This window comes from Suillus plorans, assembly GCF_016647745.1.
Source record: "Suillus plorans strain S12 chromosome Unknown HD556scaffold_25, whole genome shotgun sequence".
In the NCBI taxonomy this organism is placed as follows: Eukaryota; Fungi; Basidiomycota; class Agaricomycetes; order Boletales; family Suillaceae; genus Suillus; species Suillus plorans.
Window position 1 is genome coordinate 321,683 of NW_024537409.1, and position 14,167 is coordinate 335,849.

General features: G+C 47.3%; 5 protein-coding genes across 5 annotated transcripts; 1 reads left to right on the plus strand and 4 right to left on the minus strand.

Annotated features, from left to right (window-relative positions):
* Positions 1 to 392: 392 nt before the first annotated feature.
* Positions 393 to 1,463, minus strand: HD556DRAFT_1368713 (uncharacterized protein). The gene is made up of 2 exons (XM_041302871.1): positions 1,038 to 1,463; positions 393 to 989 (listed from the first exon to the last, which is right to left on the minus strand). Exons 1-2 carry the CDS (start codon positions 1,449 to 1,451, stop codon positions 867 to 869), a joined length of 537 nt encoding a protein of 178 aa, XP_041160737.1. The 5' UTR covers positions 1,452 to 1,463; the 3' UTR covers positions 393 to 866.
* Positions 1,464 to 1,699: 236 nt separating this feature from the next.
* HD556DRAFT_1220928 (uncharacterized protein) lies at positions 1,700 to 1,996 on the plus strand (the record flags this gene model as incomplete). The annotated part of the gene is made up of 2 exons (XM_041296804.1): positions 1,700 to 1,802; positions 1,848 to 1,996. Coding segments are annotated over 2 exons (252 nt in total), but the record flags the coding sequence as incomplete, so codon positions are not given.
* A 3,206-nt stretch (positions 1,997 to 5,202) lies between these two features.
* On the minus strand, positions 5,203 to 7,240 carry HD556DRAFT_418850 (uncharacterized protein). The gene is made up of 15 exons (XM_041310545.1): positions 6,951 to 7,240; positions 6,885 to 6,894; positions 6,816 to 6,835; positions 6,731 to 6,763; positions 6,573 to 6,669; positions 6,488 to 6,516; positions 6,399 to 6,429; positions 6,303 to 6,335; positions 6,170 to 6,250; positions 6,065 to 6,106; positions 5,910 to 6,008; positions 5,746 to 5,856; positions 5,642 to 5,682; positions 5,560 to 5,585; positions 5,203 to 5,495 (listed from the first exon to the last, which is right to left on the minus strand). The coding sequence occupies exons 1-15, from the start codon at positions 7,002 to 7,004 to the stop codon at positions 5,357 to 5,359; spliced, it is 846 nt and encodes a 281-aa protein (XP_041160739.1). The 5' UTR covers positions 7,005 to 7,240; the 3' UTR covers positions 5,203 to 5,356.
* A 2,279-nt stretch (positions 7,241 to 9,519) lies between these two features.
* On the minus strand, positions 9,520 to 12,708 carry HD556DRAFT_1431939 (uncharacterized protein; the record flags this gene model as incomplete). The annotated part of the gene is made up of 11 exons (XM_041305069.1): positions 9,520 to 9,739; positions 9,771 to 9,792; positions 9,848 to 10,530; positions 10,582 to 10,720; positions 10,770 to 10,955; positions 11,006 to 11,406; positions 11,465 to 11,613; positions 11,682 to 11,826; positions 11,878 to 12,071; positions 12,123 to 12,488; positions 12,538 to 12,708. 11 exons carry the CDS (start codon positions 12,706 to 12,708, stop codon positions 9,520 to 9,522), a joined length of 2,676 nt encoding a protein of 891 aa, XP_041160740.1.
* Positions 12,709 to 13,273: 565 nt separating this feature from the next.
* HD556DRAFT_1442819 (uncharacterized protein) lies at positions 13,274 to 14,072 on the minus strand (the record flags this gene model as incomplete). Its single annotated transcript, XM_041306518.1, has 2 exons — positions 13,274 to 13,688; positions 13,993 to 14,072. 2 exons carry the CDS (start codon positions 14,070 to 14,072, stop codon positions 13,274 to 13,276), a joined length of 495 nt encoding a protein of 164 aa, XP_041160741.1.
* Between the last annotated feature and the right edge of the window lie 95 nt (positions 14,073 to 14,167).

Sequence of the window (14,167 nt, forward strand, 5' to 3'; positions counted from 1 at the left end):
CACAGCGTGGCGATGGTCGTCACTCCGTACTTGATGCTCTACTGTGGTGGACAGAATGTTTCACCAAGCTGCAAGTTATTGTCGTCGAAGTGCACCTGACAGAGGTGTTGAGCTTATGATCGAATGGTACTCTCGTACGTGATTCTTGCATGCGCTGATCATGACGTGTTAACTTGAGATTATATGAATATGCAGTGATGACATCGATCAATGTTTCACTTACTTGACAGTGTGCATTGCTTTGACATTATGCAGCGTTAGTCGCGCTGACGCCGAACAGAGATGTTGGCAGAATAGGTCAATTCCATCCCATCGTCATCTCAAGATGGGTCTAGACCAGTGCGAAAGTTTACAATTTAATCCATATCAGAAGTCGACAACACAAACAGCGATCTAATAACATACGTTAGCAGTCCGAAGACTCTTGGCTACAGCATGAAGGTACGACATGTGCCTAAATCATCCAGATGTGCTCCACTGAGATCGCATGTAGCACGAGACACTAGGACGAGATAGAAACGCTCTCCCCAGGGAATGAGGCATCGTCAAAGGTGGAACGAGTCTTTGAAGAGCCAATTTGACTGGGAGCGAAAAAAAAGGTCCAAACACATCGGAGGAAATGAGCATTGCATAAGACGACTTTTGAGTGACAAAAGGGTATGCTCATTACTAGGAGGAATGTGCCATTTATATAACGATAACCTGTGAGACAGATAGTAAGCTTCGAATTTATGGAAAGAAGAGACAAGGATAGAATCAGTGGTGCAAATATTTGGCTTATGCTCTACCGTTCGTCAACGCTTATAGCTACGACTGGGGCGGCAAGCGAAATCATCATGAAAAAAAAGTAGGAACGTCACCTACCTTTACATAAATTTCGGTCTGCGTCCTAATAGACGAAGGCCCCCCAATCGAATCGGCTCTACAACTTTCCGAGAGAACATCGGAGAAAGATATAACGAAAGACCAATGCGGACGGGTAAAAGTGCCTGAACGAATATCAGTCACTATCCCAACCGTAGTAAAGAAAAAAATACCTTGACTGCACCATAAGCCAGAACCGCATTTGCAACGTCCCCCGCTAGCTTACCAGACAACTCGCGCGCCTGGGTCTGGTCGACGACCTTGCCTTTCTCAAAGCCGAAGATGCCATATCGACGTCCAACGCGACCAGCCCATTGCTCGCCCTCATCAACCCACGCTCTCAGCCGGGCGTTCACCCAATACTGGTCATCGATAGAGCCATCTCGTTGGAGAGCAACAGCGTTGACAACGCGCTCGCCTGCGCCTAGACTGCGTGCTGTGTAAAAAATGCCCACAATGGGAACGATGGCGGTTAATTCATGAAGGATGGCAAAAGAGACTACGAGAGAAGGTAGTGGTGTTCCCGCCCTCTTAGAAATCGCGGTGAGAGCATTTTTGTAAGGTGCAAATCGTCCTCCAGACGACATGCAAAAATTTATCAGGATGCGGCTTAGATAATATGAGCGGTTACGTGTCGAGTGGCTGTACAGTTAACTCGTTCAACGTTCAGCTCAACGATATACATATTACTTATAGAAACTTTGGCCTTGTTCCAGATCGACAGACTTCCCGGCACTTTCCGGACAACTTCTGCCACCAACTTTCATCGATGCATCTCCCGCAGGACAGACAGTTGAGACCTAGCGCTGTTTTATTCACCTTGTGATTTGAATTTGCGTCACTGGATTTTGCACGCGTCGGGCATGACCTACCGTATTCGAAGGTCGCGTCGATCCTACAGATTGAATTGAGTGAAGTAGAGAAGTGGGCGATCGATGGTACGTCCTCTTGACATCCTGTCGTTTATAATGATTTTTGAATAGTAAGTACCGGTCTTCTGTCGGGAAAGCTCTTGCAGACTACCCAATCTCTACACCTTTACCGTTCATCAGTATGCACATTTGAGCGAGAGCAATGGGAGGCACTGGAAAAGCGTCTTGTTGCGTGGAAGGCGGGCCTAGCGAGCGTGCTGGAGGTTGTTTCTAGTGCACAAACGCGCGCTAACAGTTCGGCTGTGGGTGAAGTCATGCAGAAGGTCACGCAGACAGGTGAGAGCGTTCAGGTTAATGCCGCGTAGCCTACATCAGGGTTCCTCAGGTCAATGAATCAAGGTCACGGTTGACTTCAATATGTAGGAAAGCTGGTGAAGTTGATTGTTATTCAAAATCTGAAGTTCTGAACATGACTTCGGCTTGATGTCGAACGTCTGAAACTCTCTGCTTAGTACTGAGATGAGAAAACTTTGATTTGGGCACTACCAACGCCCACTGGGGATGATAGCAGCAATATCGCGCAGCTAACATCAAGATATGTTCCCGTCGGTCATGCAATCACTTGTCACCAGCTCAAACAAACATCATATGATTCCACTCGCTGACGAGACGGTATGAATTGCCTCAAAATTTGAGCCGGACTACGGTAAGCACTTGATCCGGTGGTAACACAGCCATTGACATGCGGTGTCAGCAGGGCGCCTGCAACTACAGCATGCAAAACTGACCATCTCTTCATCACTTTCGCGCCGTATCTCTCCATCCTCTCGATTACTGACTTTGCGCAGTATTTCACTGTCCAGTCTGTCTGTACAACGTGACGTCCTCGTCATGCAACACGAAGAAGCCGAGTCAAGCATGTCAACGAGACGAGGTGAAGCGCCATTGCACTCATCGATATATCGGACGAGCGCGAAAGATCCACCACCATATGGTGCACAGCACCGCCAGGACGCACTTTGGGAAGGTGAGCAGCTACCTTGTGATACCTACCAGAATACTAAATTGGAAGCAGGCGGGAATGAAGCGCTTCCTCCTATGTGGCAACAGTTTAAGACGTCGTCGGATGGTGTAATACACTATCAAGATGACACGCTGATGATTGCCTCGTTGAACCGACCTTTACCAGGAGTGCGACTAGGTGAGTGATGAAATTGCGACAAGGAGCGACGAACTCACCGTTGAACATAGATTTTCCTGAATATCTCGCTGTTCCTGGATGGGAATGGCACATCTCACCACTCGGTCGGTCCTACTTTGTCAACCACAACACTCGGATAACGTCGTGGAAGAAACCAAAGCCAGAACGACCGGCAGGAAGCTTGATGCCGGAGTGCGTCATCGAGGGTCACTCCAAATGCATATGGAGCCTTGCCTGCTTGGATACCAGTGGTATTATAATGAGCGTGTCTGAGGATAGTTCGATTCGTCAGTGGAAAAGACACGGAGAGACAGTGGGAAAACCTTTGAATAGCGATGGGGGAGGGATAGGTTCAATGGTAGTATCCTCAGATGAAACAATGGTCGTCTGTGGGAGTGGAGACGGCAGACTGCGGCTTTGGAATATAAAGGAGGGCAGCATGATCGGTGACCCTTGGGAGGGGCATAATGCTCCAGTGAGCTGCCTTGATTGGTCTCGCAATTCCCTGGAGATAGCAAGTGGATCGCAAGACGGCACCATACGACGCTGGAATCCGGATACTGGTCGACAAATAGCACCACCCATAGAGACTAGTCACGGATGGGTTGACGCCGTCAAATACTCTCCACAAGGTGACAAATTCATGAGCGGCGGTGCAGACATGGTGATCCGCGTGTGGTCAAGGGACGGAAAGCTACATATCGAAATCAAGGGACATGAAAACGGGGTGACGTCATTGTGTTGGTCCAAGGACGGCGCACACATCTTTTCTGCCTCAGTTGATCGCACCATCCGAAAATGGCGGGCGATTGATGGACAGGAACTCGTTGTTCTTTGGGGTCACACCAACGCTGTGACATCCTTCTGTCTTAGTCTCAATGAAAGGTATATTGTTAGCGCATCAATGGACTTCTCCATTCGCATCTGGGATCTCAAGACCAATCAGGCAGTCGGAGATCCACTCTTGCATGATGACGCACTCTTCGCTGTTGTCACGTCCCCCGATGGAAAATACATTGCCAGCGCTGGAATAGACAAAAAAATCTATGTATGGAGCTTGGAAGCAGCGCTCAAAAACATTGTGGTACGTGTACGTTTTGTTGTCTAATTTCCCTTCCTAACTGTTTGGGCCATCTAGGGCTCAGATGATGGCAATGCAAAGCTCAAGGTAAGTCTTCTCTGCTTCTCTGCTTCTCTTTCACACTACATCTCACTTTTAACTAGAGACGTCCAGCCCAACCGAGAGTTGTGCGCCCACCAATCGTGAGCAACCCTAACTTTTCTCATGTCTCGTTAGACCTTTGACCCCCGTCTTGCGTCTAATCAGCAGGTTAAAAAAACAGGAATAGCAAGATATGTCAGTGTACTTTCTTGTTCTGCACATTCCTCGCCTGACACCCAGATACAGGGTAATGATTTCTTTGGCGACGAATCAGACCACGCGTCTCGTCGTGCAGCTCCTCCCGCAAGCCCATCGTCCCTTACTCGTTGGCGTCGTTTGTTCAGTTCCACACATTTCGGCACACGACCTCTAAATGCATCCCAACCAATCGAACGACGGGCCCGACACTGGAATTTCAACTTCAAGTTGTTTTCTGGAGGACATTCCACGCCCACCGTCGATGTACCTCTTGCGCAAGATGAAGATGTGAGTGACTCATCGTTCCTCCAATTTCGTTCCATTAAAATACAATACAGAGATATGGCATTGTTCATGAAACTGATGCGGAAGCGGCTGCAGCTATGCAACGTACCACCAGCAACCAGGACGATAGTGCAACGCAATCAGGTCAACCAGCAGTGGCACAAGGGTCTCAAGCACGACCAACAGAAACACATCAGTCAACCGGTGGGAGGGGAGACGTTTCTTACGAAGTTACCTGTTGCTGCTGCGGATTTTACTTTGGTCGTCCTCCCACTTCGCGTCAGTCATAAAATCCTCTAGAAACCCTGTTACTCGATTATCTCTTACGCATCATGTATTCTACACATAGCTCGCTCCGTCCCATGTACAGGCGCACGAAATAGATCTATTTCTCTCAAGAAGGGAACGCGTGATCGAAGCAAGCATGAAGTTGTACCGGTGTAATGACCCACCCGCTCCCACATAGAATATCCGAACGACACAGGAGACCGAATACAAACAGGGTCAGGGTGTGCAAAAAGGATACGTACTGAATGACGATATAATTGTGCATGGATGACCAAGTGCACTTTGTCGTAGTATACATGATCGTGTGCAGTAGCTGAAACTACAGTTGTTAAATGGACCAAGGACATCCAAATGTTCCACCCGCCCCGCGACAGACTCATCCTGTAAATCAAACACGTAACGAACTCTACCAAACCCCTACCCATCATCTCGTATGGTTCAAGCCTCGCTCCATGAAAGATACTGAATAAACCGCAGGATAAGACATCACGCCGTGACATTCACAGATGACATGTCGGTCAATGGAATATGAACCAAGCCGCTCGAGCCGCGTAGATGTTGACCTGTCTGCCAGAGATGGATGTGCATGCGTGCAGCAACAATCGCAAGGGTCAGGAACTGGAAACTGCACGTGCGTGGACATTTCAAGTGTGATTAGTAGGAGTACAGTACAATGCGGAGGTGCATACCTATTCAAAACGGTCCGGTACGTGTCCTGGGGCGCAGAACATCAACGGCGCATCATAGAAGGCATTTAGAACATTCACGCACCTGGAGGAGCAGCGATGTGAAGATGTTCATTGTCGAGAATACTTCATGAAACAGAATGATCATGGATGAGCACAGAAAAATGGCGCATATAAGCGTTAACTCACAGAAAGCGCAAGCATAATAGAATATGTTATGGTTCACCAGGACAACATACAGACGATTTGAGTTTGTCCTCCAGCTCTGTATGGAACGTATGAGCGTGAGGATCATGAGTCCTGGGGAGAACACCTGTCAGCGCGTGTTGGTACACATATATGCTCCAAGTTACCCAGTCCGAACACAGAAAAGAGAAGGAATGGGATAAAAATCTGGTTACTGGCTGAACTCTGGTAGCACCCTGTGATGCCTGGGATCGGGCTAGTCGCATCTGTGAAGGTGAACAGAATGTTTCAGTTACACCAGAGGGAATGTGAGAGTGCGTACATGTTGCAGAAACAGCAGTGTCGACGATAATGCTGACGGATGCTACGAGAAACGGCTGGTCGATGGATCTACCACTAGCTTGTGTATGGCGAGTGGATTGCGAACTCACGAAAAAAATGCCCAAGAGGGTTGCGAGCAAGATTCTATTTTTGTTCCAGAGCGCATATGTTCTGAGAATGAAAAAAACTGGATGAATCGGATCAGCAACATGCATATATTAGGGAGGAAGAAGAGATACACGCGGAGAAAATGGCTAATATCATTTCAAACCCTGTGAGTGAAAGTGGGCTGCCCTCAGTAAGGCTGTACATAGATGAATGTATAATGCACGTACCTGAGCTAATATTGACCAACATCCTGCATTTCTGGCGAAGTCATGGAGTAAGTCGCTCGTTCTCATTAACTCTCCACCCAATCACATACACTTGGGTTCCCATTCGGGGTAAAGCTCACTGAAAAACAAGTGTTAATCAGTTAACCAGGGCGATGGTGCTGGAGCGGAACGCACTATATAGATCTGTGATGAGAACGACAAAGGGAAGGTATCTTGTAACAATATACAAGCCTTTCATCTTGCTCCAGTTCGATCGAAGCAAAAACGTCCACTTTGTATATCATATTGTGTCTATCAATTCTAAGCGCCGTATCATGGAAGAAATGTATTACCTCTTCATGAAGTGAACAAACATAATCATAGGTCTGGATAAGAGAGTTTGACAGCGGACATGAATAGATGAGAATTGAAGCCTACCCAGAATGTAGCCGTCGACGCTGAGCTGTATCAGGACAACTAATATGACGTTCAGACAGTAGTACGCACTATATATGTACTGGTGTACATGACTTGTCAGTTATGATTCATCCTCTCATCCCCAAGGAGACATACCGTGGCGAACTGCAAACTCCTTGCTGCTGCGACATCGCCAGTGGAGTACTCCATTTAGAGGTCAAAAATCTCTTTCACACACATCATGGGTCTTCTTAGCTATTGAGCTGCAAGTGCATCACGGTGGCAGTGTAAATACTAGGGACATTGAGTTAGCTCGAGTTTAATTTTAGTTTACTGCGGTCCGAATGAAACATTTTATCGTACCGGCCGGAGAGCGACTTGACAAAAGATACAGTTGCGCCATCGACGCCTGCACCTGTTCATGGCAGGGTGATACTTAACCATGTCCAATAATACACAGTACGTTTTGTAAGTTTGTTTCTGAGCTACCAACATGAAGCTTCATGAAACTTAATGTCCTCAACAGCACATCACCCATGTCACTCGAATGATACCAGGCACGATGCCTCAGTGGTTCTAAAGATCGGGATCTCTCTTGTGATCTCGATGCTACTGGAAATGTTAGTATTTTTAGTAGTGATGGAAAAGTCCGGTTCGGTCCGGTTCTCCAGGAAATTAGGAGAACTGTGGACTGGACCATCGGTTCGGTTCTCCTAGTAAGCAGAACCGTGGACCGGACCATCAGTTCGGTCCGAAAATGGTCCGGTTCTGGTTCAGTGAGGGTTCGAACCGAGAACCGGACCATCCAAACTAATAAAAATTTCGTCAAGAAAAATTATATTGAAACACACCCAACAACAGATGCATCATGTAATACTAAATGCTACTAGACCAGTTCACCATCCTCATCATCTGTGTTGTCACAGAGTGCTGCAATCAACAAATCCAAATACTGCTCGGCGTCACTAGCAGCAGGGGGCAATAGTATAGTACTCATCAAAACGTACAACTTGTTCGAGATCTTGGCCCTTGTATGTAACACCTTCATTCAAAGATCTTGTTGGGCTCAACATACATACACTAGGCTAATGCTACACGACCTCCGGTCCAACGACGTCCACCTGCTCGCCAGGTACCCCATGGTTTTTTCAATGGAGTCTCACCAGCTTACGTGTGTCATCGCTAGGGATCTGCACGGGTGTACCCCCGGGTGTCGGCAGGTCAACCCGCACCCGCACCCCGAGGTAAACCCACACCCGCAGCAAGGGTACGGGTTGCGCAGTGGATAGCGAAGTAAGGACCCGGGGTACAACCCATCAAGGGTGTACCCGCGGGTCATAGATACTATATGGTAAATTTACGACACAGTGTACAATAGCTACTCAATGATAATATCATCCCACCCATTCTCGAGCTCCTCTTCATCACCTTCGACGTCAGGCAAAGAACTGACGTTGAGAACATCGTCGGTCTTGACCAGGTTAAGTTTGCTCCAAAAACTGAGGCACAGCAGTGCGCGTGTCGATTGTGCAGATAAGCGTGAGCGAACGTGTGAGAGCAAGAGCCGTCCTCGGCTGAATAGTCGTTCAACGTCGACTGATGTGGCTGTTGACGTTATTAGCTGTAGTATATGCGAGTTCAATTTAAAAAAAAACTCACCAGGAATGGTGAGGTAGTCCAATGCCATCCGCGATAGATGAGGGTAGGTGGTACGACGTTCGTGCCACCATGAAAGTGCATCACGAACATTTTCAATGTCAGAGGTGAGATAGTGCTCGAGCTCATCACGGAGATCAGTCGATTTTGGCGGAGCAAGGGCGGGCATGTCATCAAATATGTTTTTCATCTAGAATAGAATCAGTAGTCAGTAGTCACAGTTAAAAAAAGACGTACCTTATGTGATTCCTCCTCTAAAGTCTCCATGTCCAAGTCGTTGTCTTGAAGGTTGGCATCCAAGGCGGGCCAGTAGCTTCAAGTCTCTCTTCAAGTGCCGCTTTGGCCTTATCCGTCAGCTTCGTGACCCGTTTTGCAGCTGCGGTGAATATATTTGGTTGCATGGTTGGATGCGAGGTATGAGTCTGGGACAGGTTTGCTTAGGACGATGGGATGGGAGATTTTTTGACAGTTGTGGCTTCTTTAAGGTTTTGTTTTGGCATAGGTACTAGTACAGAGTTGTCAATTACGTAGCAATATATCGTGTTTGGATGGTCTAACCCGCGCATGGGTATGGGTAAGGGTACGGGTGCCGTGAAAGGTAACCCCCACCCATACCCCAGGTGTACCCTTACCCGCGACCCGTGCGGGTTACCCATACCCGTGCAGTTGCCTAGTCATCGCTATCACTTCAATTTCATTTTCTTGACCTCTTTGTTCTCAGTCCTCTGCACAAGGCCGTTCCCACTCCTCAGAACCACAAAGATAAAACTACATACTGACTTGCCATCGGTTCAAACAGGTTCGAACCTGTTCAGAACCGGTTCTGCAATTCTGCAAGTCCCTGAACCGCGGACCGGACCAACGGTTCGGTCCTCCCTATTGCCTGAACCTTGAACCGGACTTCGGTCAGGTTCGAAACGGTTCAGGTTCGAACCGCGGTTCAGAACCGGACCTGGCCATCACTAATTTTTAGGACCGTACTGGAAATGTTTGTATTTTTAGGACCGGAGTGCGTCACCAATGAATTTGATTGCTTTGTCAGAACATTGTAAATAGATCACAGTTTAAATTAAAAAGTGCCATTCACGGCACCCCACTTTGAAAGGAATGTATCATGGAGATCCCGCCGCACGGCTGCCTGACGCTTTGCATATCCTCTGATACCTTCAACCTCTGCAAGCGCGAGCCCTGTGCGACGATCTGCTTGCACATCCCACCATGTAGCATGCCACAAGAGGTATGCCGCGACACGCCTCATCTCCTCTTGAAGAAGTTGCACCTCCTCGAGTCTCGACCCAACGTGTAGCTCGTGCGTGAGACTTGCACCATTCAATTCTTAATGCTAGTAATATTTAGGTACCAGAAATTGCAAAATAATAAAAGAAAACATGACCTACATTCATTGAGCACCGTCTCCCCTTCAGGAGTGTCACTAGCTATGCCGCGTGCCTTCCATATCCAGGACAATGTACGGTTGCCAGACGATTGGCCTTGCTTGCCTTGAGACATCCTGCGGATGTCGTCATTCTCCAGTTTCGGGAACTCCTCCTTCCACGTAGTGCAAGACAGAGCAGGGGAGAGATGTTTGAGTGCAGACCATGCTCTGCGATACCTTGCAGCAGCGACAGACACATTCGACTCGACTTTGTCAATGATGGCTGACGCGCGTGTGTTAGCTCGCTGGCCACGAATATGGGTATCTTTGAACTTGTAAAGATGTGCGCGTAGGCGCAGGTGACGTCGGAGGTCATCCAGCGCATCATATGCCTGGGCCCTGCGAAGCTCCCACTCATACTGACTCAGTGTGGCATCACATTGATGCACAGGGTCTGTTGCATCTCCGTAGATCTTGGAGGGAAGCCACAGTTCGATCTCGTGAGCCTTCTCTTCAGTCGAATGGGTCCTGCTTGTTGGCATATCCGATGTGCGAAGGCGAGCAACGACCGGCATGTACAAAAGTTGGACCTTGCTCCATTGTTCTATTTTGCGTCGTAAAATGTTGCCCCGTTCTTGAAGCTTCGTGCACTGTAAGTCAGTTGGATGCCCTCCCAGAAGCTCGATATCTCTCGCAAGCCGACACCTGCAAAATAGCCTCAACATATATATGAAACTTTGACAATCGAAGACTTACTGCTGATCCTCGATCTCCATTCCTGATGAGATTAACACGCTGCGCGAGACTTCCTCATGCAGTGAGTCGTCCATACCATGCTCGAGGTTGTCAGCTTCTTGCTGAGAGAGACTGAGTTGTACAGCTGCTTGCATTAGTGCTAGAAGAAAGTGAGTGTTTCGCATTCCTCGAACAATTTAGTAACATACATTTGCCTGTAAGCGCAAAAGGATTCTCTTGTGACGAATCCGATTCCCATCGTTCCACTGCCAACCTCCATTCCGCCACCTGTTCAGGTCTCTCGTGTTCAAGTGCATTGTTGAAGTCTTCGAAATCACGTACATGCTGGTCACGTTCAGGAACAGCAGCTTTAAGCTTTCGTGATAGACTGACACCTAAATAATGAGTCAGATGTACTTAAACGAAGACATATTGAATGACTTACCCATATTAGTGACCTTCTTCCAATTAAAATCACCAAAATGGTCGTCCAGAGTATCGCGGCGTGATCCTGGGCCCATCTCACGAGTGCTCGTAGCGACTGGATTGATGTTGGCCCAGCCACGCTTGGGTGCCTCTCCATCTGTCCGCCCCATGCTTTTGAGAAGGTTGTGAGAGTAAGTAATCTGGCAAATTTCAATGTGCGCAGGAAGATGGAATTTCGGCACAAGAAATGTGATGGTCTTGTTATCGTGGTGGCGGAGATGTATCATAGATGGGTATCGATGCATGCGCTGCCACAAATTCGTACTCCATTGACAAGCGATGTCATAAGATATGTTCAGGACCGCGACATCCCCCGTGTGTTGCATGGTCGAAAAGAAGAGATAATCCATGTTCACGTACCTATAAAAAAGCAAGCATCAGTAACAGAGTTAAATCAGGCATGTCATCGACTATGTACTTTTCGCCTTTTTGCAAGTCACCGACACCACAGGGCCATTTGAAATTGTGTCGCGAGCAGTCAATGGTTCCTGCTCCAGTGGCTGCCAGGCCCCGAGAGTTTTTCGTTTCCGCTAAGTTGACTGCGTTATGGCTTGCGCATGTGCTTTTCTAAGTAGCTGTCAGACAGGATTCTCATTTAAATTGAATGACTTCACCTCCTGCAGACATCTCCCGACATCAGTAAGAAATGTCTTGTATTGTTGTTCCTCCACGAAGTACACCCAGCCACGGTTGAGCCCAGGGTCCATTTGATCCGAAGAAACATTCTTGTGTGCCAGACGGAAGTTGGTGTCAATCGCAAGAAACAAGGCATATAACCAGCTGGATAACGTTGATCAGCGCAATTCTAACAATACAGGTTGAAGCCCATACCGAGTTTCTGACGGGGCACTCTCCCAGTTCTCAGGAAGATTCTTACCAGGCTGAGGACAAGCCGGACACAAGACGGCACATGAGCCTTGCTCTGTTGCTCCAGTACCTGCGGGATCGTGTCCCCGTCCAAAGCGTTTGAGCAAAGTAATGTTTCGCCATTCCCGTATCATTCGAAGTAGAGCGTCATAACGATCCTATCATTGAGTGTCAGATATTTACAAAACCGCAAATAAAAGTTATCTTACTTTCACAATGACCACACCTCTATTGTGAGTAAGACGCGTTAAGGTCTGCCAATATTCGAACGTGGAGACCTTAGATTCGAATGAGAGAATGTGAAAATGTCGAAGAAGCTTGAATGTTGCTGCGGTTTTTGGCTCTAGGACTGTTGCAGGGAACCATCGAATGCGAAGCAGCTGGGTGGTGGGACTTTGAGCGGTCTCGCACCCGCAGAAGTCTAAACTGACTTCATGAATGCCATTCACGTGGAGTACGACGAAATCCTGGCAAGCAGCTGGGTTGTAGCAGCGCTCTTGGGTGGGGTGTCCCAGTTGAATTCGCAGTCTGAGAGATTTGAGTGTGACATCGTGAAAAAACGCGTCCTTCCAATGCTAAGAGATGTTCAATGATAATTTTTGTGAAATCGTTCAAGCGGCTTACCTTAATCCTGTGCAATGGATGCTCATGGTGCCTCTCCACAGTGCATGACTGACAGTATAGCTCGGTGCCAAAACAATCCTCGCAATGAAATTCAGCTGGCAAAGAGCAGCCATAAGTTCCACGGCAAGTGGCTTGAGATATGAAGTCTCCGCGTCCTTCCAATCTTAACATCTCCAGGATAAAGGCATCTCGTTCGGGAAGCCATGATGCGAGTGGATAATCCTGCACAAAATTAATTCACAAATCCAAATTTTCAGTGCGCTTGTGACTTACCCCTGCAGTGCGTTTTCGCTTTCTAGTAGGCTCGATGTTGGTATCTTCCAAGTAGTTTTCATGCGCACCATCCACGATGTTGAAATCCAAGTCATTGAAAGATTGAGGATCACACACTGGTAAAACTTGATGTTCTGTGCTTGTGGATGCTGAACCTTCAAAATATTCGACTTGTGCAGATAGTCTACTGCAACTCGTATCCTGGGTCTGAGTGAATGAAGTGTGTTTGTGCTTGGAGGTTGACGGCTGACAAACTTCCTCTCTCTCTGTCGTGGCTGAGGCAAGTTGACGAGACTGTTCAAGTTCTTGATTAAGAACATAAAATTTCTCCCGCATGTCTTTGTCATATTGTCGTCGACGTTTGCTAACCATGATCGTTGGAATGTGGTGGGTAGATGTATTGCTAGTAAACATGAGGCAAACGCAAGTCGGTCATACGCTAGTACATCCGTGTGAACGTGACTCAAACACGGAGGTTTTTCTGATACATTAACTCCCCTGACGAGTGAGCAATGCAAAGTTCCGAAACTCCCCCCCAGTGAATCAAATAATCAATATCTTCAAGATATGCAACTACGGTGCTGAGAAATAGAGACACTGAGTTAGCTGCACGAAACTCATCCGAGATTGGGCCACAAAAATTAAGGATTTGATCTTGCACACGAATCGTGTGATTTAGAATATCTTGAACCTTGAGCATCGTGTTTGAGATAATGGTGACATCACCATTATCACCACGGTCATTGGTGTATTTGATGCTTTTGACGTATTGAAGGAATTTGTCCTCGACAAATTTCTGTGGTTCACGATCATCGGTCAATGACAACATCTCGTCCTTGATACCTTTGAGAGCAAGGAGGCACCCAGGAAGATCTGATCTGTTGAATGTCAATTGTTAATTTTATGTTCGTCATATCAGTATCTATTTATAAAACATATGGTGTGTCATTCTCATCATCGCTAGATTCATCAGTCTCTGACAGCTCAGTGTCACTCTCATCTTCATCGTCACAGCTTTTCAAGGCTCTCGCAGCTGCCTTCTCAAACTGTCAGATTCCCCGTGATGGCTTTGTTTTTTCAACACGAAGTTCTCGTCGTCTTTTGAGTATACGGTCTCTGTTTCTTCAATTGGTTGCCCAGTCAGGAACATTGCACCGCACACAGTTAATTAAAGAAACGTACTTCGCATAGTGGCGCTGGTTCTTTTCACGAACAGCTTGTAGTTTAGCCTCATTTGTTTTATGTGTAGGAGGACGTGACATGGTGTGAGATGTAACTTTAGTTGGTTGAAAAGAAGCGCAAAGGTTCTGGTCAGACCATAACTCAATTGAACCAAAGCTACTTGCGCAATGGTCAG